Source organism: Coregonus clupeaformis, chromosome 14 (genome assembly GCF_020615455.1).
Source record: "Coregonus clupeaformis isolate EN_2021a chromosome 14, ASM2061545v1, whole genome shotgun sequence".
Classification (NCBI taxonomy): domain Eukaryota; kingdom Metazoa; phylum Chordata; class Actinopteri; order Salmoniformes; family Salmonidae; genus Coregonus; species Coregonus clupeaformis.
Genome location: NC_059205.1, coordinates 14,063,106 through 14,090,927, shown reverse-complemented (window position 1 = coordinate 14,090,927; position 27,822 = coordinate 14,063,106). Strand labels below are relative to the sequence as shown.

Here is a 27,822-nt window from a genome sequence, read left to right as displayed (position 1 = left end):
TCAAACTAGCAGTAGCTGTGTGAGAGAGAGAGGGGTGAAGAAAGAGGAATCAAAACATCCCGACCATACCGACAGAAGGAAAATTCAGGGAAAGCAGCAAATAAATATATAGGCCTAAAACGTTGAGACTGCGACAAAGAGAAACAAGGTCGTCGACTGTAATTATTGTGGAATATGAGCTGTTAAAACGTTGAATGCCAAATTATTGATGCAACCTCTCGCAGCTCTTTAATCAAGTTACTCCTCAGTTTATGTTTACAAATACATCTGGTTTTGATTTTAGAAGCAAGTAAAGAATGTCCGGCTTTCATCAATGCAAATTGCTGTTTAAACAATTATATTTTTGATCCATAATTTTGCATTTGGAAGCGTACTTCCTACCGGTGTAGCTACTTCAAGAATCAAGGAAAAGTGATACAGGGGAAAATAGGGCCTTTTTGGTAGTTTTTAACCGGTGTCGTGGTCGAGGAATGGCACTCCGAGTAGAGGCATATGCCCAACTGCTGTTGCTCGTGTTGGCATGGGACCTGAGCGTGCAAGGAGCGGCGCAACAAGATGTAAAACCAGAGGTGAGTGAGTCATACCCTAGTCTTGGTAGGTCACTCGAAAATAATTAGCAGGGATTGTTGGTTTGTTGCCAGATTCATCAGAGTTAACGGCTACCCTGAAACGATATGCCTTGCTCAAGGGCACAGCGACAGATTTTTCACCTTGTCGGCTCCCGGAGTCGAACTCACAACCTTCCAGATTACGGGTACAACGCTAGGTTAACCGCTACATTTGAACACCGCAATCAATCTTTGAAAAGTTAGATGGGCAAACTATGTAAAAAAAATATTTTTTAAAACGAAAAGAAATATACAAAAATAAGAATATGCATCGTGATGTTTTAACCTGATGTATACCAATAGGCCCTACTGTTAACCTTAAAATCGCAAATAACATATTCTTATTTTAAAAGTGGCAAATTGGTAATGATTGCAAAGAGACACTGTCTGTCAAGCAGTAACACTTTTTATTTGATTATTTTGTAACACAAGTAAATGGTTTAAAATCCACCAAATAAGCATATATTTTAAACTGTTCACAAATTTATAGTCAAAATTGATGTTTCAAAATAGACGTTTTTGTATGTTTTGAACAGATATTTTGATACATTTCCCCCATAGCCTTTTTATAAACGTTTGTGTATTATTCATTTAAAGTGTTGTGTTTCTGTGATACCCAGAGCTGAGAAATTGGCAATTGAGCTAATCTGATATATAGCCTACCGGTATGACCTAAGATGTCACCTATATGGGCTATATGCGATATGCCATCAGACTTTTGGAACGCTATAGTCTATCAACTCAGTTCCAATTGCATCTGAAAGATGAGACTCTCGACTTGGTATAGAGACATTGACAGGAAGCTAAATATGTATTTACATTTTAGAGTTATCTTTTAGTTATAGTGGCAGCCATGACCCAGGGGGCAAATCTGGGGTGGCTCCATGCCTATATCTTTTCAGGGTACATAGATCTACCTCTGTGGCAAATTTGGTGCTTTTATCACAACGTTTTCTATTGAGTTCACATTTTCAGCTTAGCCCATGCACCACTAGTATACACAATATATAATTTTGAATTCCTCCATATTAACACAGAAATCATGGTAAGGTGTTTTTGTGGTTGGTAACTAGTTTCAGAAGGATAAATAGAGTTTTGAAGTTGTTACATTTCAGACCTCTTGGGGTCAGAATTTACCCCTGTTGGCGCTTTTAGGGTAAAAAAAAGTTGTACCCCAAAAGCAAGGAAATCATTTCCCAGGTCTGGGATGATAGACTGTTAGTAGAACTGGGGGGATGTGGGATGGATCTGAGCTCAGCTAAAGGAAGCAAACCACAATGATGATGGCTCACATGACAACATTTAGAAATGCTGAGGAGGCAAAATAAAAGAAAAAGAGAAGAAGAAGAAGACAAATGGGGAGAAATACCATGGTCTCTGTATTGTGGTCAGGTACAGAGGCACTTTCTGAAAGGAGAGGGGATTTAGAGTTGCGGGTAGGATCCAAGTTCAAAGACATGCGGAAATATAATTGTTGACATCTGTGCTGAGTTAGGGTTGAACTGGGGGAAGGGAATTTTACAGAGAGAAGGGCTGTGTCTGAAGAGATGATAGTCTGATGGTCAGCAGTGGAGGAGGACTCACCAGCGGTCAGTATCCCAGTCAGAGAGAGATTAAGTTCCTTTGTTTTTCGACTACAGGAAGTCACCATCATGTTAAAGCCCCACGCAACCTATACTCCTACTGACAGACATCTATCATTTAGGAAAACACAGTAAGCTAGATCATATCACATGAAGCTCTGACTACATCACTGTAGATGTCAAATGTCCTTTTGATGTTTTTAATCTGACTGCTGGCGCCTGAACTGTAATCTGAGCATACTGTAGGGGCCTGAATTGCATTTCCAGCTGTGCAAATGGAAAGAATAATTTAACTACATCAGGGATGGGAAACTGCCATTTGTAGGCCCACGGAACAATTTCTAAATAAAATAATAATAAAACATTTTGGAACTCAGTTGGGAATAGTAGAATACACAAGTTGCAATTTCGAAATCGGGTTTGCATCAGCAGTTTTCCTCTTGTTATGTCAGTCACTGACAGTCACTCAAGTAGCCCATGTCAGCTAACATTTTTCAGAATGGTAAATTAGTATAGCGGCCAGCTATCTAAACTTGTAGTAATCATGGTCGAATTACTGACCGGGGGGCCCCCATTGATTTTGTTAGTCATTGTCAGTCAGATATCATATTAAAAACTGCAAACATTTCTCTCCACCCTATGGCAAAAGTTGTAGAATTGCATGAAATTAGCTGTTAAATGTACTTTTTTTCTCTCACCTTGGGCTGGGCGTATACCGTATTTTACTATATACCGGTATTGATACATGGACCAGTTTGGGTTTTTACTTTACCTTCTATAACGGTATTTCAATGTTTGGTTTGTTAAATGTGATACGCAAATCGGGGTGTAATGTCCGTTTTTACAGTTTACTCCGTTGGCTAGTTGAGTCGTCTTTCTCCCTCCTGCATGCCGCTTCCCACACCAAGCCCTGCTCCCTGTCACTCAAGGAGAGATCAGTTGCTCGGAGTCACAAACACTTTCTTGCCATTCACTCTGCAGTCTGCATGGTCAGGTAGATGCAACAAGATGTTGGTGAAAAGAATGCTGATTTTCACAAGCATTTAACAATTACACTATTTGTGTATCTTACTGTTTGCTAGTTTGTATTTTCTTAGCAAGTTATGACTAAAATAAGTATTGTTAGCCGCTAATGCTAATCGCTAGTTAGATGGCTAGTTAGCTTGCTAAATGTACTAAGAGACCAGTATAGGCTCCTCAGAGGAGGAAGGGGAGGACCATCCTCCTCAGTGAATTTCAGAAAAATACAAATAGTGAAACATTAAAAAAGTTATCCTTTTTAGATAAAACTATACTAAATATATTCACGTCACCAAATAATTGATTAAAACACACTGTTTTGCAATGAAGGTCTACGGTAGCCTCAGCAGCACTCTGTAGGGTAGCACCATGGTGTAGCCGGAAGACAGCTAGCTTCTGTCCTCTGGGTACGTTGACTTCAATACAAAACCTAGGCAACTCATGGTTCTCACCCCCTTCCATAGACTTACACAGTAATTATGACAACTTCTGGAGGATGTATTCCAACCAATCAGAGCTCTTGCAGCATGAACTGATATGTCCACCCAATCAAAGGATCAGAGAATGAATCTAGTACTGAAAGCATAAGCTACAGCTACAGTAGCTAGCACTGAAGTGCATAACATGTGGTGAGTAGTTGACTCAAAGAGAGAGAAAGACAGTTGAACAGTTCTGAACAAATTAATTTATTCCAATATTTAGGAGAAGCGAGAGAGAGCTATCAATATTTTGTAGTATATTTTTCACTTTCACTTACTTAGCTAGCATCGAATGCAACTAGCTAGTTTGCCCTACTCAAACACCTGGCTCAAACAGAGAGGGATGCTATGTTAGCTAGCTGACTATGGTTATTTTACACTGAAACTCTTCCAAGGCAAGGTAACCTTTTGGTTTTATAAATGTATAACTGTGTAACTGCTAAACTGCTTGCTGCTGACTGTACACTGTACTGCATGATTGTAGTGGGTTTACTAACATGTTAGTTCTAGTAGCTATGTTGACTATGACGTGACAACGATGTAGGCTGTGTGTAGCGGTTAGCGTTCATGATATGAAGGTTTGGCTTGTAAACGTTTTTTTGCCTCGTCACAGACAGCTGATGTGTTGTGCAATGAAGTCCACAAAAAGTGGAAAAGGTGAGAAGAGGAGAGCGCGTGTAGATAGATGCTAGAAGGAATTATATATACAACAAGCTGTTTGTATGTGGCTGCTATGAAAGTGAACTGTGTTTGCATGTGATCAGGGGTGTATTCATTGTGCCGATTCTGTTGAAAAACGTTCTTAAATGGAAGCAAACGGAACGAAACCTGAACCGCAACAACATTTCGCTTAGGGCCACAAAAAAGGCTAGGGCTGGCTCTGACTGCATGTGTGGGTACGGATGTGGGTATGCAGACCCACAAGTCACTGTGGCCCCTCATGATGAGTTCAGATTTTTTGTGGCCCCCACCTCCATCAAAGTTGCCCCTCCCTGACCTAGATTAGACTGTCAATTTAGCAGAAAGTAATCTAGTATGTCTCTCAGAGGGAACTGAAGCACTGATAATGTCAGTCAATGAGTTTGCCATTTAGACAGATAAATCTGTTTTTTACTTTAGAAGCAAGTAAAGAATGTGCAGCTTTCATCAATGAAAATGGCTGTTTAAACAATTATATTTTTGATCCATAATTTAGCATTTGGAAGCTCTTCTTCCTACCGGTGTAGCTACTTCAAGAATCAAGGAAAAATGATGCAGGGGAAAAACAGGGCCTTTCTTTAGTAGTTTTTTGCGGGTGTCGTGGTCGAGGAATGGCACTCTGGATAGAGGCGTATGCCCGACTGCTGTTGCTCGTGCTGGCATAGGACCTGAGCATGCAAGGAGCGGTGCCACAAAACCAGAGGTGAGTGAGTCAAACTCTTGGGAGGTCACTGGAAAAGAAATAACAGGGATTGTTAGCTTATTGCCAGATTCATTACAGTTAACGGCTACCCTGGAGCGATTGGGGTTATGTGCCTTGCTCAAGGGCACAGCAACAACTTTTTCACATCGCAGAATTGAACTCGCAACCTTTCAGATTACTGGCACAACGCTCTAACCGCTAGGCTACCTTCTGCCCATTTGAACGCAGCAATCAATTTTAGAACATTTAGAGGGGCAATATCCTCTCTGAAACTTTGTAAAAAATATATGCATTGTGATGTTCTAACCTGATATAAAGCAATAGGCCCTACCTTAAAAGTGCAAAAAACATACAATATTCTTAGCTTAAAAGTGCCAAATTGGTAATGATTGCAAAGAGATACTGTCTGTCAAGCATTAACACTTTTTTATTATTTTATTAACCTTTTGTAACACAGGTAAATGGTTTACATTCCGCAAAATAAGCATATACACTATATACACAAAAGTATGTGGACACCCCTTCAAATGAGTGGATTCAGCTATTTCAGCCACACCTGTTGTTGACATTTGGCCGATATGTGATATGGGCGCCAGTGCCATCAGACTTTTGGAATGCTATAGTCTATCAACTCAGTTCCAATTGACAGCTTTTCACTGCTTCTGTTCTACATTTGGGGTAACTCACCAACATTTTACATTACATTTACGTCATTTAGCAGACGCTCTTATCCAGAGCGACTTACAAATTGGTGCATTCACCTTATAGCCAGTGGGATAACCACTTTACAATATTTTATTTTTAATTTTTTTGGGGGGTGGGGTAAGGGGAGGTAGAATGATTACTTTATCCTATCCCAGGTATTCCTTAAAGAGGTGGGGTTTCAAGTGTCTCCGGAAGGTGGTGAGTGACTCCGCTGTCCTGGCGTCATGAGGGAGCTTGTTCCACCATTGGGGTGCCAGAGCAGCGAACAGTTTTGACTGGGCTGAGCGGGAACTGTGCTTCCGCAGAGGTGGATGAACGCAATGCCCTCGTTTGGGTGTAGGGACTGATCAGAGCCTGAAGGTACGGCGGTGCCGTTCCCCTCACAGCTCCGTAGGCAAGCACCATGGTCTTGTAGCAGATGCGAGCTTCAACTGTAAGCCAGTGGAGTGTGCGGAGGAGCGGGGTGACGTGAGAGAACATGGGAAGGTTGAACACCAGACGGGCTGCGGCATTCTGGATGAGTTGTAGGGGTTTAATGGCACAGGCAGGGAGCCCAGCCAACAGCGAGTTGCAGTAATCCAGACGGGAGATGACAAGTGCCTGGATTAGGACCTGTGCCGCTTCCTGTGTAAGGCAGGGTCAAACTCTCTGAATGTTGTAGAGCATGAACCTACAGGATGGGGTCACCGCTTTGATGTTAGCGGAGAACGACAGGGTGTTGTCCAGGGTCACGTCAAGGCTCTTCGCACTCTATGAGGAGGACACAACGGAGTTGTCAACCGTGATGGCGAGATCATGGAACGGGCAGTCCTTCCCCGGGAGGAAGAGCAGCTCCGTCTTGCTGAGGTTCAGCTTGAGGTGGTGATCCGTCATCCACACTGATATGTCTGCCAGACATGCAGAGATGCGATTCGCCACCTGGTTATCAGAAGGGGGAAAGGAGAAGATTAGTTGTGTGTTGTCTGCGTAGCAATGATAGGACAGGCCATGTGAGGATATGACAGAGCCAAGTGACTTGGTGTATAGCGAGAATAGGAGAGGGCCTAGAACTGAGCCCTGGGGGACACCAGTGGTGAGAGCACGTGGTGCGGAGACAGACTCTCGCCACGCCACTTGGTAGGAGCGACCGGTCAGGTAGGACGCAATCCAAGAGTGAGCCGTGCCGGAGATGCCCAGCTCGGAGAGGGTGGAGAAGAGGATCTGATGGTTCACAGTATCAAAGGCAGCAGACAGGTCTAGAAGGACAAGAGCAGAGGAGAGAGAGTTAGCTTTAGCAGTGCGGAGAGCCTCCGTGACACAGAGAAGAGCAGTCTCAGTTGAATGACCAGTCTTGAAACCTGACTGGTTTGAATCAAGAAGGTCATTCTGAGAGAGATAGCAAGAGAGTTGGCTAAAGACGGCACGCTCAAGAGTTTTGGAGAGAAAAGAAAGAAGGGATACTGGTCTGTAGTTGTTGACATCAGAGGGATCGAGTGTTGGTTTTTTGAGAAGGGGTGAAACTCTCGCTCTCTTGAAGACGGAAGGGACATAGCCAGCGGTCAAGGATGAGTTGATGAGCGAGGTGAGGTAAGGGAGAAGGTCACCGGAGATGGTCTGGAGAAGAGAGGAGGGGATAGGGTCAAGCGGGCAGGTTGTTGGGCGGCCGGCCCTCACAAGTCGCAAGATTTTATCTGGAGAGAGAGAGGAGAAAGAAGTCAAAGCATAGGGTAGGGCAGTGTGAGCAGGACCAGCAGTGTCATTTGACTTAACAAACGAGGATCGGATGTCGTCAACCTTCTTTTCAAAATGGTTGATGAAGTCATCCACAGAGAGGGAGGAGGGGGGGGGGATTCAGCAGGGAGGAGAAGGTGGCAAAGAGCTTCCTAGGGTTAGAGGCAGATGCTTGGAATTTAGAGTGGTAGAAAGTGGCTTTAGCAGCAGAAACAGATGAAGAAAATGTAGAGAAGAGGGAGTGAAAAGATGCCAGGTCCGCAGGGAGTCTAGTTTTCCTCCATTTCCGCTCGGCTGCCCGGAGCCCAACAAAGCACATATAATACTACCGGTAATTTGAGTGATGTTTGGCCATAATCTTTGCACCAGAACGCTCACTAGTATTGAGAGAGAGATAATACCCTAAGTGAACAGTAAATCAAGATCTGCAGCTCTGTGTCATAGCCAATTAGACTGGGCTCAATGCAGCTGTTTAAAGACCATAGTACCAGTCAGAGCATGGAAGGTAGGTGTTTCATATCCAGTGGCCTCAGTGAGAGCAAGAAAGTGGCAGAGGATTTCCTCTTTGCTTGAAAACACCTTGTATTGGTCTCACTGTGGCAATAAGTATGAAGAAAAAAAAAGATAAGAGCGTCTGCTAAATGACTTTAAAAAATCTTGTTGATGTTGGCTAGCTAGAGGACTGTTTGCATAGACAACCGCTGGTAATCCCATACACACTTAGGTAGAGAAGAGTCAGAGGTCAGGGAGGTTTATCAGTAACATCCACATAGAATATTTATGATGATAATGTTGCAACACCACCCAGACACACACATTTATGATGAATGACTCTGATGATGTGTGTGTGTTGTGATTTGTCATAGTGTGTTCAGTAGCTCCTAAGCCAAGTGTCTTGTGTGGGCCAGATCATTGTGTCAGTATATTGCGTATCTACAGTTGAAGTCGGAAGTTTACATACACTTAGGTTGGAGTCATTAAAACTTGTTTTTCAACCACTCCACAAATTTCTTGTTAACAAACTATAGTTTTGGCAAGTCGGTTAGGACATTACCTTGTGCATGACACAAGTAATTTTTCCAACAATTGTTTATAGACAGATTATTTCACTTATAATTCACTGTATCACAATTCTAGTGGGTCAGACGTTTACATACACTAAGTTGACTGTGCCTTTAAACAGCTTGGAAAATTCCAGAAAATGATGTCATGGCTTTAGAAGCTTTTGATAGACTAGTTGACATAATTTGAGTCAATTGGAGATGTACCTGTGGATGTATTTCAAGGCCTACCTTCAAACTCAGTGCCTCTTTGTTTGACATCATGGGAAAATGAAACGAAATCAGCCAAGACCTCAGAAAAAAATGGTAGACCTCCACAAGTCTGGTTCATCCTTGGGAGCAATTTCCAAACTCCTGAAGGTACCACGTTCATCTGTACAAACAATAGTACGCAAGTATAAACACCATGGGACCACGCAGCCGTCAAACCGCTCAGGGAAGAGACGCGTTCTGTCTCCTAGAGATGAACGTACTTTGGTGTAAAAAGTGCAAATCAATCCCAGAACAACAGCAAAGGACCTTGTGAAGATGCTGGAGGAAACAGGTACAAAAGTATCTATATCCACAGTAAAACGAGTCCTATATCGACATAACCTGAAAGGCCGCTCAGCAAGGAAGAAGCCACTGCTCCAAAACCGCCACAAAAAAGGACTGGTGCACTTCACAAAATAGATGGCGTCATGAGGAAGGAAAATGATGTGGATATATTGAAGAAACATCTCAAGACATCAGTCTTGAGGTAAAAGCTTGGTCGCAAATGGGTCTTCCAAATGGACAATGACCCCAAGCATACTTCCAAAGTTGTGCCAAAATGTCTTAAGGACAACAAAGTCAAGGTATTGGAGTGGCCATCACAAAGCCCTGACCTCAATCCTATAGAAAATGTGTGGGCAGAACTGAAAAAGTGTGTGCGAGCACGGAGGCCTACAAACATGACTCAGTTACACCAGCTCTGTCAGGAGGAATGGGCCAAAATTCACCCAACTTATTGTGGGAAGCTTGTGGAAGGCTACCCGAATCGTTTGACCCAAGTTAAACAATTTAAAGGCAATGCTACCAAATACTAATTGAGTGTATGTAAACTTCTGACCCACTGGGAATGTGATGAAAGAAATAAAAGCTCTCTACTATTATTCTGACATTTCACATTCTTAAAATAAAGTGGTGATCCTACCTGACCTAAGACAGGGAATTTTTACTGGGATTAAATGTCAGGAATTGTGAAAAACTGAGTTTAAATGTATTTGGCTAAGGTGTATATAAACTTCAGACTTCAACTCTAGCTATGAGCAATGAGCCTTCATTCTTATGATCTGTTGTTATGTTTGTGTGTAGTCATTGGGGCACACTAAGTCGATCAGTAATCTGGAGCACTGTTGACCAGAGTTTTATTTCCATTGGCCAAGAGAAAATGTTTGTTTTTCTTCTTCTTTGAAATGTAATTCAGTCATCTTTCTCTATTTCTAGGCAGGGGTGCCAGTGCGCGCGCACACACACACACACACACACACACACACACACACACACACACACACACACACATCCTTCGAACTCTCATTTTTAAGGTCAGGGAAGTCATATCCTTACCTCTAAAATGTGTAGGCCTATTAGTTTGTTACTTTGTCTATGTAAAAAGTCTAAATACTAGGTCTGACTCACTCAACTAAAGTAAATAAAGTGACCACTATAACTGCCCACTCTTTAGGCTTCAGTGATCAAAAGTGCTACAGTTAGAAGTAGCATACCCTTACAGTGAATAACACTTGAAGACGTTTTTTTACGGATCCACCAATGGGACCATGTATGGGAGGAGTGGGACTCACTAGGCTTATGGTTGAAACAAGTGTTCCGTTTTACTGAATGGCTCTTTTGCGCATACATCCATTTTTTACACTTGTTTACATTATTTAAATTTTTTACACTATGAATGACCCAGATAAAAGACTCGAACGAAAGGTATAGTGGCCTCAGAAAGAGCTGCTGTGGCCTTATACCAAACATAGAATTGAAACTTGTCCTGAAACAAACTCTTCCTCTAGACATGTCCTCCCACCTCCATTATATTTATATAATCATAATCCATTAATTACACACTTCACCATCCCCCTCTCTTTCATGACGCTCCTCTACCTCTCTCCACCTCACTCCTTCATACGTATTTACAATACTGTAATACAGTGAGTTCCCCCCACCCACACACACAGTATATGTCACGACTTCCTCCGAGGCTGCCTCCTCTCCTTGTTCGGGCAGGCTTCGGCGTTCATCGTCACCGGCCTTCTAGCCACTGCCGCTCCTCATCTCATCATTCCATTTGTTTTGTCTTGTTTATTACACACACCTGGTTCATATCCCCTCATCAGTACCTGTATAAGTGTTCCCTCTGCCCCCTTGTCTTTGAGTGTGATTGTTCAATGTAGAGGATATATAGCTCAGTTGAGCTAGATTTGTATTGTGTATCGCCGGGATGTTCACCCGTGTGCCTTGTCTTCCCCAGTACGCCGTTTACCGCATTGGTGTATATTACGCATAGCTGCGTACCTCTGTTTATTTGAATAAACCATTTATTCAGTGATTTCCTCTCCTGCGCCTGACTACGTCCAACATCACCCGCTACAGTATAATGAAACTGCTGACATATCACTGTAGTACAGTTTGATACAGAGAAAATTCTAAAATTACATAATGACTAGTTCATTTAAAAGTATTGTTTTTGTGTTCATTATATTCATTATGTTCCTGGAACATGTACAACAACCTACCAGGCAGTTACTGTACACAACCGATGTACTAACTGTGCACTGGGTGTGGTTGTTCACAATTATTTACCCTCAGGGCTCTGGGTTTTCCGTAAGAGAAAAGAGAGGGAGAGTGGGAGGAGGAGTGTGGAGAGAAGAGGACAGAGAGACGGGAATCTGGGGGGGGTTTGACTTTGAGGTTTGGATGGGATCACAGAGAAATTCCCAGTACAATTACTGACTGACTGTGTTGTTTCGCAAGAGACTGACATTGTTAACGCAACAAAAGAGCTGAATAGTTGAAGGTCAAACATGCAGCCAAACAAAGCATATTTTAAAGTTGTGAAAAACACCTCCTGGGTGTGTGCTAGCTTATTGACAATGTTCGAGTCAGGGCGTGTTCAGTAGAGAATATCAGAGGGGTGGGTCTCAGGTTTACCTACCTCACAATAGCCACAGTGTTGTTTCCAACTCCTGTTTGGGGGGGGTAGAGCTGAAATTGTGTGGGAGAGGTTTGGAACCCAGCCACTGGTTCTGCCACAGATAAAGAGTGGGAGGCACCAGAGTGATGAGCTTTCAGGGAAATGCAAGGTCAAATATATACTGTAATCATCTGGCCCCTTCTCTAGTGCAGCCAGACACTGTAATCGCACAAGTAGAAGCCTGGAAAGCGAGGCCAGTCTAGACCTATAGGGATGTAGGTTAATCTTTTACCTACAGAATGTTTTTAGTTTCACTGTTAAGTTTTGTCTACCAAGATTTGGGCTTTTCCCTACAAGGGCTTTAGTGAAATCTGAGCTGTCTTTGTACGGGGCCATTTTGTCCTGGTTTGGTTTCAGTGTGTCAGCTTCTGTCAAATTGGCCTTACTTTCATTGGTCTGGACACAGTCACTGAAGAATACTGTTTATGTTTGAATACTTTTATAGTTACTCATTGGAATGACCATCGCCAGTTTGTGGACCTTGTGCTTCTCACGCAAGCCAAAACATATGAAAACATACATTTGAGATTATTTGTTGTTTATGTCATTGTGGAATGTACATCAAGTCTACTCAGCCTTATTTGCCAACATTCATATCCTACAGATGCAAAGATAGATGTTGAAGCAGAATCCATATACTTTACCGTATACAGTATTTCTGACTTATCTGTATTATATTCATTCTACAACCATCCAGGACATGTTTTAACATTACAACCTCTTCCTGTTCCATCTTTTAGGTGTGGCTGCAGCAGTATGGCTACCTGCCCCCAGGTGACCTGCGGACACACGCTGCCCGTTCCCCTCACTCCATCACCACGGCCATCACAGCCATGCAGAGGTTCTACGGCTTGACCATCACCGGCTCCATCGACACCAACACTGTAGAGTGAGTGCCTCTCACGCTAAACAACTGTTGCTGGTTCAGGACCATATTACCCTGTTTGTAGGACCAGGAGCTTATAACTAGGCCATTAAAAACGAATAGCCTTACTTGTGTGAAATCACTGATTCAGGGTTATCGTAATCAAAGGCGGGTTTCCAAGACAGAGATTCTATTCGACTCTGTGTGACCAGTCCCTGAATTGTGTTTGCCAGGGCAATGAAGCGGCCACGATGTGGCGTTCCAGACAAGTTCGGCACTGAGCTGAAGAGCAACCTGAGAAAGAAGCGCTACGCTATCCAGGGCCTGAAATGGGATAAGACTGATCTCACCTTCTGGTAAGTTATGCCTCCAACTCCAATTGCATGTGTAGGGTAACAATGAAAAGAACAGCCACAACCCATATGGTGAAGTTATGTAAAGTGTTTATTATTATGCCGTAAAGTTTATCACTGTTTTCCCTCTTTACTCCCCGTCTTCTCCTTACTCCCTCAATTTCTATATTTTTCTGTCACAAACTGTGCTCTTCTCTCTCTAACGGTGCTCCCTCTTTCCCTCTTAGTATACAGAACTACACCCCTAAGGTGGGGGAGTATGAGACCCATGAGGCTATCAGGAAGGCCTTCAAGGTATGGGAGAGTGTGACCCCTCTACGCTTCCGGGAGATCCCCTACAGTCACATACGGGACAAGGTGGAGGACTTTGCCGACATCATGCTCTTCTTTGGTGAGGGTTTCCATGGCGACTCCAGTCCCTTCGACGGCGAGGGGGGCTTCTTGGCACATGCCTACTTCCCCGGTAACGGCATAGGGGGAGACACTCACTTTGACTCTGCAGAGCCTTGGACGGTCGGCAACAGTGATCTGTCAGGTGAGTGACCTTGAGTGTTTGGAAGAGGGAGAGGGATGTTATGATGGGAAATTCACTGGGTTGGGAGTTACCATGCTCCTCAGGCAGTTGTGAGCAGCAGGCCACAAAAACACACCATCAGCAGGCCCCAATGTGTGTGTTTTGGAACTTATCCCCAGGGCGTGTTTGTGTGGGGAAAATGCATGATATACAGTTTTCTTTCGTTTTGATGGTGAGATAGAGGCCTGCTATTTAAAACCACAGGGATAGCTTGTCAATACATTAGATGTTCCCAGTCAGTTCAATTTGAATAGTGCTTTTTTTTTTTATAGATGCACACATACCATTGTTATAACAAGCTTGAATTTCATGGGACAATTTAATGTGATGGTGATGACATGGTTCTGTTGGTCTTAGGTAATGACGTGTTCCTGGTGTCGGTACATGAGTTGGGTCATGCCCTGGGTCTGGAGCACTCCAACGACCCCTCGGCCATCATGGCTCCATTCTACCAGTGGATGGACACAGAGAACTTCCAGCTGCCTGAAGATGACCTCAGGGGGATACAGCAAATCTATGGTGAGCACAGGCTAAGAGGAAATTCATTATAATTACTGTTAGTTGTTATACTGTATCTAGGCTATAACTAGGGCCCAAATTTCATTTTAGTCAGATCACAAAAAAAGATGAAGGGCCAAGGTAATGATAGTAGTAGAGGATTACATTACTCTCTTCCTCTACCGTGCAGGTGGTAGATCAGGTGGTGGCCCCCGCCCTCCTCCACCTACCCCACGCTCCCCTCACCACCCGCCCAAACCCACTCACACCCCATACAACCCTCGCTTTGGCCCTGACATCTGTGAGGGACACTTTGACACCATCGCCATCCTCCGAGGAGAAATGTTTGTCTTCAAGGTAATTAATTACAGATATGTATAGCTGAAATTAGCTTTGTCGTTGTGTATATATATGTATATATATATATATATTTATAAACTGGGTGGTTTGAGCCCTGAATGCTTATTGGCTGACAGCCGTGGTATATCAGACCGTATACCACGGGTATGACAAAACATTTATTTTTACTGCTCTAATTATGTTGGTAAGCTGTTTATAATTGCAATAAGGCACCTCGGGGGGTTGTGGTATATGGCCAATATACCACGGCTAAGGGCTGTGTCCAGGCACTCTGCATTGCGTCGTGCATAAGAACAACCCTTAGCCGTGGTATATTGGCCATATACAGTTATTAACCATGTCTCTCTCTCCTTCAGGAGAAGTGGTTCTGGAGAGTCCGTAACAACGGGCCGTATTGCCTAAATATATATATACATATATTTAGTTTGTACAGGTATTAACCATGTCTCTCTCTCCTTCAGGATAAGTGGTTCTGGAGAGTCCGTAACAACGCGGTTCTGGACGGATACCCAATGCCAATAGGCCATTTCTGGAGAGGCCTGCCATCAAACATCAATGCTGCTTATGAAAGGGATGATGGCAACTTTGTATTTTTCAAGGGTAAATCTGTCTTTACTCTTTACTCTGTTACCACCCACTCACAATACTATTCTATAGACCTGTATATGTAGAAGACATCATTGTAATTCTTACTGAGGAAAACCACTCATTCAGATTCTCTCTCTCTCTCTGTGTAGGAGACAGGCACTGGGTTTTCAAGGAATCTCTTCTGGAGGATGGCTACCCCAAGTCTCTAAAGGAGATGGGCAGTGGTCTACCCAAAGACAAAATAGATGCCGCCCTCTTCTACACCCCCACCGGCAAGACATACTTCTTCAGAGGAAACAAGTCAGTCTCTTCGCATCTGAATGTCTCTGTGTGTGTTTGTATACATCAACATGACATGACTGAGTAGAGTGGAAATGTATACACTAAACTAAAGAACGTTGAAAACATAACATTATGACATGAACTACTGTTCCCTGAAGGAGGGAAACGAAATACAACATACTATGGGAGTCGCACTCTCGCGACTTTGGTTGAAGAATCTACAATCATGCCTGACAAGGCCAATGAAATCCGTGCCTCGCTGGAAGCCCCGCCTTCCACAGTTGATAAGCTTGAGGCGTTGATTCATTCTTTCAATTTAATACTGCTCTTCACAGAGCCCAGGAACGGGCGGTGCGGGGCCTAACAGGTGTTGTACCTTGCTTCCCTCCTTCAGGGAACAGTAGTTATAGTCTTAATGTTATATTCCCTTTCAGTCAGTCAACTTCGGTACAACATACTATGGGGAAATATAATCACGCCCCAAGCCGACCCCAACGGATACTAAATGAAATGGCCCATGGCAGACCACCCAGACCTGACCCCGCCAGATGCAGCAGTCTGGGTATTGTGCACATGGCGCGCTGCCTAGTTACTTGTCCCAGCATTAAGCACACTGTGCGCTACACTGGGAGCAGTGACATCCAAGCAATAAAACCTCACTAAAGTGTGTGGTGATGCCCAACTCGCCGCAGCACAAATATCTCCTATAGTGAAATCAAATCAAATCAAGCTTTATTTATACAGCACATTTCAGACATGGAATGCAACACAATGTGCTTCACAGGAAAAAACTACTAAAAACAATGAAAATAAAAAGTGAAATATTTACTGCACAACAAACATAAGAAGATAAAAAACAAAAGAATAACAATACATTTGAACGACTAAAAAGCACCCTGAGGAAAAGCAAAGCTAAAAAGGTGTGTTTTAAGATCTCTTTAAAAAATGTCCACAGTTTCGGCCCCCCTCAGGTTCTCTGGCAGGCTATTCCAGAGGCTGGGGACATAGTAACTAAAGTCTGCCTCTCCATGCCTCTTGGTCCTAGGCTTTGGGATAGTTAAAAGGCCGGTGCCAGAGGACCTGAGGGACCTACTGGGTACATAACTTAAAAGCATGTCTGACATGTATTGGGGTGCACAATTGTGTATTGATTTAAAAACCAATAGAATAATCTTAAAATGAATTCTAAAACTCTCAGGCAGCCAGTGCAGAAACCTTAAAACCGGTGTAATGTGTGCTCTCCGTCTGGTCTTGGTCAGTACCCGTGCTGCAGCATTCTGTATGTTTTGCAGTTGACCAATGGCTTTCTTGGGTAGACCAGACAGGAGAGCATTACAGTAGTCAAGCCTGCTTGTAATAAAAGCATGGATGAGTCTCTCTGTATCAGCCTGAGAGAGAAACAGCCTCACCTTGGCAATGTTCCTCTGGTGGTAAAAAGCTATTTTGGTCACATTCCTAATGTGTGATTCGAAATTGAGTTCAGAATCTAAAATAACAGCTAGGTTTTTTACATGGTGTTTTATCTTTATTGCCTGTGAATTAAAAATGTGCAGCCAAATTCTCTCTCTGTGCTTTGGCTCCAACAATAAGTACCTCGGTCTTGATTTAGCTGGAGGAAGTTGTAAGCCATCCAAGTATTTAAATCACTAATACAGGCTAATCATTTGTTGAGCTAAAATCCTCTGGTGACACAGAAATGTAAAGTCGTGTGAAAATCAATGCTGTGCTTTCTGATAATGCTGCCAAGGGGTAACGTATATAAACTGAACAGTACCGGACCCAAAATCTAACCTTGTGGAACGCCACATGTGATATGTATTTTCTCTGAGTTATGTTCACCAAAGGTGACAAAAAACTCTTGACCGGTTAAATAGGTCCTTAACCAATTTAGAACTGGACCAGAGAGGCCAACCAACCTCTCCAGTCTGTCCAGAAGGACATCATGGTCAACAGTGTCGAATGCAGCACTTAAATCCAAGAGTACAAGGACAGAGAGCTGTTTGGCATCTGTGTTGGCTCTAAGATCATTTACCACTTTAACTAAAGCTGTCTCTGTGCTGTGGTGGGCCCGAAAACCAGATTGGAATTTTTCAAAAATACAGTTGGCACTTAAAAAATAATTTTGCTGTTTGAAAACCAATTTCTCCAGAATTTTGCTTAAGTGTGGAAGGTTGGAGATTGGCCAAAAATTGCAAAGAGCTGAATAATCTAGATTACTTTTCTTCAGAAGGGTTTTCTCCATAGCCATTTTTTAGTGCAGTGGGGAAAGTGCCTGTGAACAGGGAGTGATTAACAATAGCTTGTACTTCTTCAGATATACAATTAAAAACTGTTTTGAAGAAGGTGGATCGAGAAGGCAGGTAGAAGGCTTAAGTTGTTATATCACTTTCCTGAGCAACCTGTGTCAACCAGGGGCAGTCTGTGTCAACCAGGGGAAATACATCCAGAGTGCGTGGTAGGCTAGGGCACATATCATCAAACATCTCATCAGGTCTTGCTTGACTGATACCCAGCCTAATGTTTGTTATCTTATCTCTGAAATATGCCACAAACTCATCACATTTAGATGTGGAGGAAAGTTCACATAGATTTGCAGGGGTAGGATTTATCAAGCCAACAATGGTCAAAAAGAGCACTCGAATTATTCTGATTATTAGTGATCAAGTTAGAAAAATGAGCCCATCTGGCATTTCTAATTGCCTTGTTATACTTCTGCTCTGCCTTTCTGCAATTTCTCTCCGTTTGGATGTGGCCTTTTTCAACTTTACTGGAGCTATGGCATCAATTGTTGCCCCTAATTTGCTATTAAAGTTATCAACTAAATCATCACAAGAGGAAGGCAGAATAGGTGATGGAGTATTGTTCATACACTCAATAGAGGCTATGTCAATAGAAAGCCCCTTGGTAATAATCAGGTCCAGAGTATGGCCGCGGTTATGGGTGGGCACAGTAACATGTTGGATAAAGTCCATAGAGCTCAAAGATTCAGAAATTCAATGGCTTTGGAGTCAGCCTCTTTGTTAACATGAATATTAAAATCACCCAACACAATGATTTTATCATAGTTCTCAAGGACAATAGACAATAGTTCAGAGAAATCAGTAAAGAAAGTGCTTTGGTGGCCTATACAGGGTTATGGCCAGCCCTGGTGGCTGACATTTAAACAGTATAGCATGATGCTCAAAAGACCCAAAGTCGCCAAATGAAATGTCCTTACATCTGAGAGCATTAGTAAAAAAAGCAAGACCTGATGAGATGCTCTACCCTTTTTCCCATTTCTGATAGAGTATGAAAAGCTTTAGTCCGGGGGGAGGCTTCAATAAGAACGGCACTACAGTCTGAAGACAGCCATGTTTCAGTGAGAAACATGCAATCAACTCTGTGCTCAGTAAAGAGGTCATTCACAAAAAGGTTTTACTAGTGATTGCTCTAACATTTAAAAGTGCCATATTCAATGAGTGTGGGCCACTCTGCCCATGGGGCATCTGCCTGAGGGTAACTAATAGAATAACAACCAAATTGTTAACGTTACAACCACATTTTCTGACAGTCTCCAATTTATCAGAATCTGATGAGGAAACGACCTGCTGAACTGTGGTGGCCTTGGGGGAGGATGCCACTGGGTGGCCGCCGGCTGTTGGTATACACCCAGGATCCGTGCTGACTCCCGGGGCTGGTAGGTCCGTCTCAAGCTGGGCAAAGCTGTTTGATAGCTGGATCTGATCTTCTTGGATAGATGGGTGGCCAGACTGCCTCCCCGATCTCCTACGCCTTACGGATGTCCAGTCTCCCATGGGCCGCGGAGTTGAGCTTAACATCTGTTTGTTGGATTGGGACAGATCAACGCCTCCCGACTAATCGACAGCTTTGCTATAGGAGGCATTTAAAACTGAGATTCGGTTTGCCTGGGTTACAGCAAGGTCGGTGTACTTAGAAAGCAGGTTTTCCTTTTCTCGCAGCCGAGCTAAGACGATGATCTCTTCCCTAAGATGCTTGATGGTGGTGCATTTAGGGCAGACAAATCCCTGTCCATTTTCCAGTTCTTCATCTTGTGATTGTGTGGAAATCATCTCACACCTAAAGCATTTGCGTCCAGCCGTGGATATAAACACCAGTGGGCTAGCACTGATAGCGTTAGCCTGCTCCATTTTCATGATGGCTAGCAGCAAACTGCTACTTAACAGGAATCCGGGACACAAACTTGCGGTCCCAACCGTAAAGGCTGACCGCGTCGCGGAATCAGTAGCAATACAAACGCTTTAACGCTTTAATGAAAACTGTTTAATAAAAACAACAAACCGAGTGTAGGCAGTACACTGTTCTGTTGTGTACTCTGATCAACCCTTTAAACAATGCCCAAGACGCTGTCAAACCCCTGGTGGAGTGGGCACGCTAGTTAACCCTTGCCCAATGCTGATATATGCCAGTGAGAGAGACACTGCTTAGAGAGCGCCCTGCCGCTAGCAGGATTAGCAAAACAGACAAAAAGCTGGTCACATAACCGGGTATACCGGGTCAGTTCAATATATGTGCGTAAAGCTGAATGTATGTCACCTTAGAGTCGCCCTGAAGGTTGTACGGATAATGCGTGGAGGTCCCTAACCCTTTTAGACGAGGCCACAGCCATGAGCAGGGAGGTTTTAAAGGAGGGGATCTTCAGATCCACCGACTCCAGAGGCTCAAATGAGGCCACACACTGCACCTCCAATACCAGCGACAAGTCCCATGTCTGAGCAATAGATTTAGATACCCGTCTGAGACAATGTAAACTTTTCAGGAACCGCATCACCAGGGGGAGAACCTCCAGTGAAGCTCAGTCAATTCCCACATGACATGCTGAGATAGCGACCATGTACACTTTCAACGTGGAGAATTCACTTCCCTGCTCGAAAAAGCTCCTGTAGGAACATAAGGATTGTCCACACAGAGCATTGAAAAAGAACAAGTCCTTTATCTTGGCACCAGAGCTCAAACGCTTGCCAATTATACGCATACAGCCCTCTCGTGGAGGTTGCCCATGCAGACTGAATGGTAGCAATACCATTCGGAGGTAAAACACTAGCCATCAGATTGGCCCTCCCAGGGGCCCAAAAAAACTAAATCTCCGGCCTCTCAGTGCCAAACCTGTCCATGCGCCTGGGACAACAGGTCCCTGCGCAACGAGAGTTGTCACGGGTCCGCGCCTAAAAGGCGAATGATCTCTGCAAGCCAAGGCTGCCTGGGCCAACAGGGAGCCACAAGAATTAATGATAAGCACTCCCGGCGCACCCTCTCCAACGTGGGCTGAATCAGATCCACTGGCGGAAACGTGGAAAGGAGAGTCCGAGGCCACTCGGGCGCCAGAGTGTCCGTTTCCAATGGGGTACTCGGGTCCCTCATCGAGAAACATAGATGACACTGTGCATTTTCTCGTGATGCATAAAGATCTACGTCGGCCCTGCCAAACCTCTCCCATATTTGGGCAACCACCCATGGGTATAGTCTCCACTCCTGAGGAAGAAGGGCCCCCTTGATTACAGATCCTACCCGAGTTGAGGCAACCGGGAACATTCACCACCCAAAGTGAGAGCAAATGCACACTGTTCCACAGCAACAGGGAGCGAGCCAAGGTGAGGAGGGGGAGGAACCAAGTCCACCCCATCTGTTGATGTATGCCACCATCATCGTGTTGTCGGATCTGACCAGCACATGCCGGCCCGACAAACGCGGGAGGCGCCTAAGCGCTAAGTACACCGTCAGAAGTTCCAGGTAATTGATATGCCGGGCACTCTGTGACACCGTCCATACTCCCCGAATTGAGTAACCCTCGCACAGTGCGCGCCACCCTTGGGGGGGACGCATCTGTCATGACCACCTTGCGGGACAAACAACACCTGGCCCATGAGAACCTCTTGTGACAACAGCCAGGGATCCCTCCACTGGGCCAGTGCACGAAGGCATGTCGGGGACACCTGAATCTACTGGCTTAGGTGGCGAGATGCATCCAAGCACGTTGCTAGCACCCAGCGCTGGAACGGCCGGCATCAATAATAGTCCCAGGGGAAGGACCACAATCATAGAACCATTATCCCCAGTAGGCTCAGGAACTGGCGAAAATGTATTGTGCGCCCCATCCAAAATTGGGCCTAGCAGAGCTGGAACCCAGACCCCCTCTCCAAGGATAGAAAAGCACGATTTACACACGAGTTTAACTCGAGACCCAGGAATGGAATGCGCTGCAAAAGGGTTATGGCCGAGATCCTTTTAACGTGTAAATTCGGATAGCGACTCTTGCTTCGCCCTCATGTTAGTGCTAGCAAGCAGGCTAGGTAGTGCTAGGTATCAACAGCCAATCCAGTAGGGGCTGGAAACCATACTGAACTTTGATTGGTCAATCACGACGTGATGTCATGGATGTGTGTAACACCGCTTGTTCCCTTGACTCCCTTGAATCATCCAGATAGGCCAATACCCTCAGTCCCTGGCCCCTCATGGGTGCCAGAGCTGCCTCCACCACCTTCGAAAAAACATGAGGCGAGAGGGACAAGTCGAACGGGAGTACCAAAAACTCGTAGGCTATCGCCTCGTGATGGAATCTCAGGAACTTTCTGTGACTGGGGTACATGGGCACATGAAAGTACGCATCCTGAAGGTCGATGGTAGTGAACCAATTGTCGGGATGCACGGATCGTAAAAGCCTCTGGTTTGTGAGCATCTTGAATTTGTGAACTCTGAGATGGTTGTTCAGGGCACACATTACTAGAATTGGGCGTAAACCAACATTTCTTTTCGGAACCAGGGAATACAGGCTGTATCATCTATCCTCGGCCCCCGGGGCAGCCTGCTTAGCCGACGGAGCTCCGCCTGTCAGCCTTCCGGAAGGTTCCCCCTCAGCATCCCGAAAGGACCTCCGAGGGAGATAAGCGTGCAACTTCTTCTCTTCCTGCTTATTTTTGGCCTCGAACTGGGCCTGCATAGCCTCCAGGGCCGAACTGAACAACCCTGTGGGAGAAATCAGCTCATCAAGGTACATCTGTTTGTCACTCTCCGGCACCTGCGAGAGCGTCAGTCAAAGATGATGCTGTGCCACCACAGTAGCTCCCATTCTCTTCCTGAGCGCTAGAACGGTGCTCCGGGACATGTGCAGAATGAAGTCGACCGTAACACGGATATCGAGGAGCTCTGCGTGGGGCTCTCCTGCGGCCAAAGCCATGCCCAGATCCTCCAGAAACTCGGTCTGGTAAACCTGCAGCATAGTGATAGACAACAGGGATCAGGCATCCACCCCCTCTGCACTATACACCTTCTCCAGCTGAGCAGCCGAAACAGTGGTTGTTAGGGAGCGTAGGATTCGCATTAGCCACGCCCTTGTTAGCCAACGGGGATAGGTAGCCAGCTAGCTTGCCATCCAACTGAGGCGTGTGCACCAGCCCTGTCCCTTCCATCCTTTCCAGATCCATGAAGGGGGCACACCCATGCAGCATCAGCTTAGCTGAATGCGGTTTGGACCAGGTTGTTGTCAATTCTTTGACGAAATCAGGAAACAGGGGTAGGTGGTGCTTGACTGTGGCAGCCACAGGGGGTAGGTACTTCCAACCGAACCTTGATGCCTTCTACTGCAGGGATGAACATGCCCACTTCACCTCCAAACACATAGTCGTCCTGCGGCACAGTTCTATGAACGATGCGTTGGATACTAAGTTTTCCACCGCTACTCCCGTAGCGAGAGGAGGTGGCTATCCCAGAACTAAGTCCTCTTCGTCCCCGGAGCCGTCCAGAGACACCAAGTCGTCATCTGAACCTGGGTCCTGTATGTAACCAGCCGTCTCACTGTTGGGATGCTAGTTCCACCTGTTCTGACCACAGCTCCAAGTCTCTCTCTGCTTCCTGCACCTCGGTCCCAGCCGAGGTACCAGCATTTGGGAAAGGAAAGTCGCCATCGGTAATCGTAAGTATCTTTTAGAGAAATGCTATAACCGCATGACTGGGGGCATGATCTCAACCCCAAACCTGGCTTCGCCATCGTCTTCTCGGTCGCTTTCTTAGCCATCTTAGTCATTGCACCAGCAAATTGAAGAGTAACTAATTGTTCTTGATTAGGAAATGTATGAGAACAAGTACAAACTTCAGCACCCAACAACCAGGGGGTGAGCACGCTCTACCACTATGAGACAGTTTAGTTGGCGCAACGTAATACAGTCTTGTTTTCCAATTGTTTGTTTTAGTAGCGTGAATCGTTCCTGTTCACACCGAGGTGAAGAGCGAAATAATTGAAAGAATGAATCCGAGCCTCACGCTTATCACCTGTCGAAGGCGGGGCTTCCAGTGAGGCATGGATTTCATTGTCAGGCGTGATTGTAGATCCTTCAACCGAAGTCGCCAGCGTACGACTCCACATAGTACAGTGAGGGAAAAAAGTATTTGATCCCCTGCTGATTTTGTACGTTTGCTCACTGACAAAGACATGATCAGTCTATAATTTGAATGGTAGGTTTATTTGAACAGTGAGAGACAGAATAACAACAACAAAATCCAGAAAAACGCATGTCAAAAATGTTATAAATTGATTTGCATTTTAATGAGGGAAATAAGTATTTGACCCCTCTGCAAAACATGACTTAGTACTTGGTGGCAAAACCAATGTTCAATGCCCTGGCTGAGGGAAGGAGGTTCTCACCCAAGATTTGACGGTACATGGCCCCATCCATCGTCCCTTTGATGCGGTGAAGTTGTCCTGTCCCCTTAGCAGAAAAACACCCTCAAAGCATAATGTTTCCACCTCTATGTTTGACGGTGGGGATGGTGTTCTTGGGGTCATAGGCAGCATTCCTCCTCTAAACACGGCGAGTTGAGTTGATGCCAAAGAGCTCGATTTTGGTCTCATCTGACCACAACACTTTCACCCAGTTCTCCTCTGAATCATTCAGATGTTCATTGGCAAACTTCAGACGGGCCTGTATATGTGCTTTCTTGAGCAGGGGGACCTTTGTAGGCGCTGCAGGATTTCAGTCCTTCACGGCGTAGTGTGTTACTAATTGTTTTCTTGGTGACTATGGTCCCAGCTGCCTTGAGATCATTGACAAGATCCTCTCTTGTAGTTTTGGGCTGATTCCTCCCCGTTCTCATGATCATTGCAACTCCACAAGGTGAGATCTTGCATGGAGCCCCAGGCCGAGGGAGATTGACAGTTATTTTGTGTTTCTTCCATTTGCGGATAATCGCACCAACTGTTGTCACCTTCTCACCAAGCTGCTTGGCGATGGTCTTGTAGCCCATTCCAGCCTTGTGTAGGTCTACAATCTTGTCCCTGACATCCTTGGAGAGCTCTTTGGTCTTGGCCATGGTGGAGAGTTTGGAATCTGATTTATTGATTGCTTCTGTGGACAGGTGTCTTTTATACAGGTAACAGGCTGAGATTAGGAGCACTTTTTTCCCTCACTGTATGTTGTACAAAAGTTGACTGACTGAAAGGGAACATCATATTTCTCTGTCACAAATTGCTATTTGGCCAAAAGATGTTTGCAAATTTCCCAAAATAAGTACTGCCACTTTTGCTTGTAAGAGGTCTCTGACATTTGAGATGAAGAAATCAAAACCAGCAATGAGAAACACAGAAATGATACAATGATACTATTCATTGCATATTGGTTATCCTGCTGAACTCAGTTAATTAAGAGGCTTAGCTAAGAGAACCAGAACATAATTCTGTCTCCGGGAGGTTTGGTCTTTCAGTGGCCCACCTAGCCTACATCTCATAACTCAGACCACACCAGCTGAGCAGCCACATCTTTGGAAGAATAATAGACCTGTAGGTGTGTGGTCAGCACAGACCAGAGGTTTGGAGATATGCGGATGCACTCATGTTACACTGAAAAATGTCTGTCTCTCCCCATGTTAGGTACTATCGCTACAATGAGGACTCACGCTCTGTGGACGCTGAATACCCCAAACCCATCAATGTGTGGCAGGGCGTCCCAGACAATATTAAAGCTGGCATCATGAGCAGGGACCAAGGTAACCTTCCTGTGTGTTTTTGTGCGTGTCTTTTATATGTCCTAATCTAAAGAAAACAACGTTTAAAAAAAAATTAAAAAAATTATTTCAATGGATAAAGTTATCCCAACTCTGTATTTCTTATTTTACATCTTTATCTCCCCACTGTATTTGGCTCTCAGGACACACCTACTTCTACAAAGCCAATAAGTATTGGAAGTTCAACAACCATAAGCTTCGTGTTGAGCCTGGATACCCCAAGTCTGCTCTTAAAGACTGGATGGGCTGTCCAGAGGAAGACCCCAAGACCGACGGAGGAAGAGGGGGTGGAGGACATGACCGGGAAGACAGAGAGGAGGATAGAGATGAGACAGAGGTCATCATCATCGAGGTGGAGGAGGAAGGAGGATCTGGCGGAGGGGCGGGCGCGGCGGCGGTGGTGGTGCCCCTCATGCTGCTGGTGTGTGTGATCCTCACTCTGGGGGCACTGCTGTTCTTCCGCAGGTACGGCACCCCACGCCATCTCCTCTACTGCCAACGCTCCCTACTGGACAAGGTGTAGAGGGGGAGGAGAGGGAGAGGAGAGAAAGGGAGGAGAGAGAGGAGAGAGAGGAGGCTGAAGAGTTGAGAGGGACTGTATGGGAGAGAAGAGAGCAAATGGAGAGTAATGCTAGTGGAGATAAAAAGAGAGAGAACTAAAGTCAACTGATCTGTGGACTGTGAACGAGGGTTAGCCAGAGCAAGATATACTTGTTAGCTATAGTTAAAATATTCCTACCACTACCAACTTAAACATGGAAGAGATTCCTTTTGCTCTTTCACTCCCACTCTATTCTTCCATTTCCGTCCCCTCTTCTCTTCCCTCCTTTCTCTCTCGCTCTCTTTGTGGTTGTTGACTCCAGCTCATCGCAGTTTGTTTAGCCTTTTTAAATGTCATTTTTTAGTGGATGTCGTCAGTGTTTGTGTCCTTGCGAATTTCAGCTTTGAACATAATTATGTTCAGTGCCTCCATCTGCCCATTTTAGTGTCTAATGTGTTAAAAAATGCAATCAGCATCATTCCATGTCATGTAATGTTCTGCTCCATGATAGTAGATTATGCTAGATTCTGTCAAAGTCTTTTACCCGTTAAGTGTTGTCTCCTATATCTCAGTTATATCACATGAACTATGAACAGTCTGAAGAGAGAGGGGGTATATATCAGATAAGAGTCTATGCGTGCCCCCAGTCCATCCTTACCACAATTTGATATCTCGATTTAAGAGAGCCAGTATGGAACATTAAAGGGAAAGGATACACTAACAGTGTCCTAATGAAGCATGTATAACACTAATTTGAAAGCTGAGCAATTTGTCTGTGTCATTAATATTCCTTTATGTCATGCAGTGTTTTAATGATTATTATGATTATTATTATCAACGATGTTGTCATTATTATTATGTCTATTACTATTGTTATTGTTGTTCTCCATGTATAGAATGTGTCTGTGTACATTGTCATTAAATGTCCTGCTGGACAGGGAACTACATTTAGAAAGTGGCCTTAATTTTATATTTCATTTTGGGGGAAGTGAATGGGATGGGGATATTATTTTTGAAACTTGATTGTTTTTCCATCTCAATGCAATAAATTGAAGATATGAAAATGACTCCTTTTTGTCAATGCACTTGTTTACAGTTCTCAATTCATGGTGCTGTTTTTTTATTTTTCAGGGATGAGAGGGTTTACTAGTAGTTAAAACAATAATAATTATATTAATTTGTATGATAATAATGATAACTATCTAAACTATTTGAATAAAATTGTGCCTGTCTTTTTCACTTTGATACTTTTCTTTAAAATAAAATGTTTTCAAAAGTTCTAGCTATATCTGTTCTTTATTTTGGTTTTCAGCACTAAGTGGTCAGTCACAGACACACACACACACACACACTCCGAGGCCCTTTAACAAATTACTTTGTAAAAACATACGCAAGTAAAATCCTAACTGAAGCTCAATATCGCCTTGGTATTGTATTCACCGTTACCTCTTAACATAGCACTTCCTTATCCACCTTACTATCATACTCGCTCTTCCTTTACCTCCAGGGTTCTTGCTCCCCGAAAGCTCCACTGGTGCTTGGAAACTGGCAGGCCTGAAACTGGGTCGGAAAATAAAGGCTCTGTCCAAGGATTAAGTGAAACCAGGAATGAAGAGGATTGTGTAAACCCTTTGGCGTTCACAGCAGGAAAACTTATCTTGGCTATAGTGTGTGTGTGTGTGTGTGTGTGTGTGTGTGTGTGTGTGTGTGTGTGTGTGTGTGTGTGTGTGTGTGTGTGCATGTGTTATATGAGCCAATAAAGCAGGCAATCAAATCTCGAAGCAACAGGCTAAGGCGTTTCCTCTCAGCTAATGGGCCTTTGACAAACAGCTGATGTGCATGGGAGAGGGCAGAAAGAGAGAGAAAATTACTAGTTAACATATGATATCTTATGATTAAAACATGCCGCAATTACGTTGATGAGGTACTGTATTTTCCTATTGTGTTAAAATGATTTAGGTC

General features: G+C 44.4%; 1 protein-coding gene across 1 annotated transcript; it reads left to right on the top strand.

The window, feature by feature from the left end:
- mmp14b (matrix metallopeptidase 14b (membrane-inserted)) lies at positions 1–26,927 on the top strand. The gene is made up of 10 exons (XM_041896525.2): positions 1–569; positions 12,529–12,677; positions 12,887–13,009; positions 13,234–13,541; positions 13,938–14,099; positions 14,269–14,435; positions 14,900–15,038; positions 15,176–15,326; positions 25,186–25,301; positions 25,463–26,927. Exons 1-10 carry the CDS (start codon positions 471–473, stop codon positions 25,840–25,842), a joined length of 1,794 nt encoding a protein of 597 aa, XP_041752459.1. The 5' UTR covers positions 1–470; the 3' UTR covers positions 25,843–26,927.
- The last annotated feature ends 895 nt before the right edge of the window (positions 26,928–27,822 follow it).

What these genes read in the sequence shown, in the direction of transcription:
- mmp14b (XM_041896525.2), top strand. Translation starts at nt 471, where the DNA reads ATGGCACTCCGAGTAGAGGCATATGCCCAACTGCTGTTGCTCGTGTTG. An exon ending in CGGCAACAGTGATCTGTCAG is followed by an intron (nt 13,542 to 13,937) that starts GTGAGTGACCTT and finishes TGTTGGTCTTAG; the next exon opens with GTAATGACGTGTTCCTGGTG. An exon ending in CATCATGAGCAGGGACCAAG is followed by an intron (nt 25,302 to 25,462) that starts GTAACCTTCCTG and finishes TTTGGCTCTCAG; the next exon opens with GACACACCTACTTCTACAAA.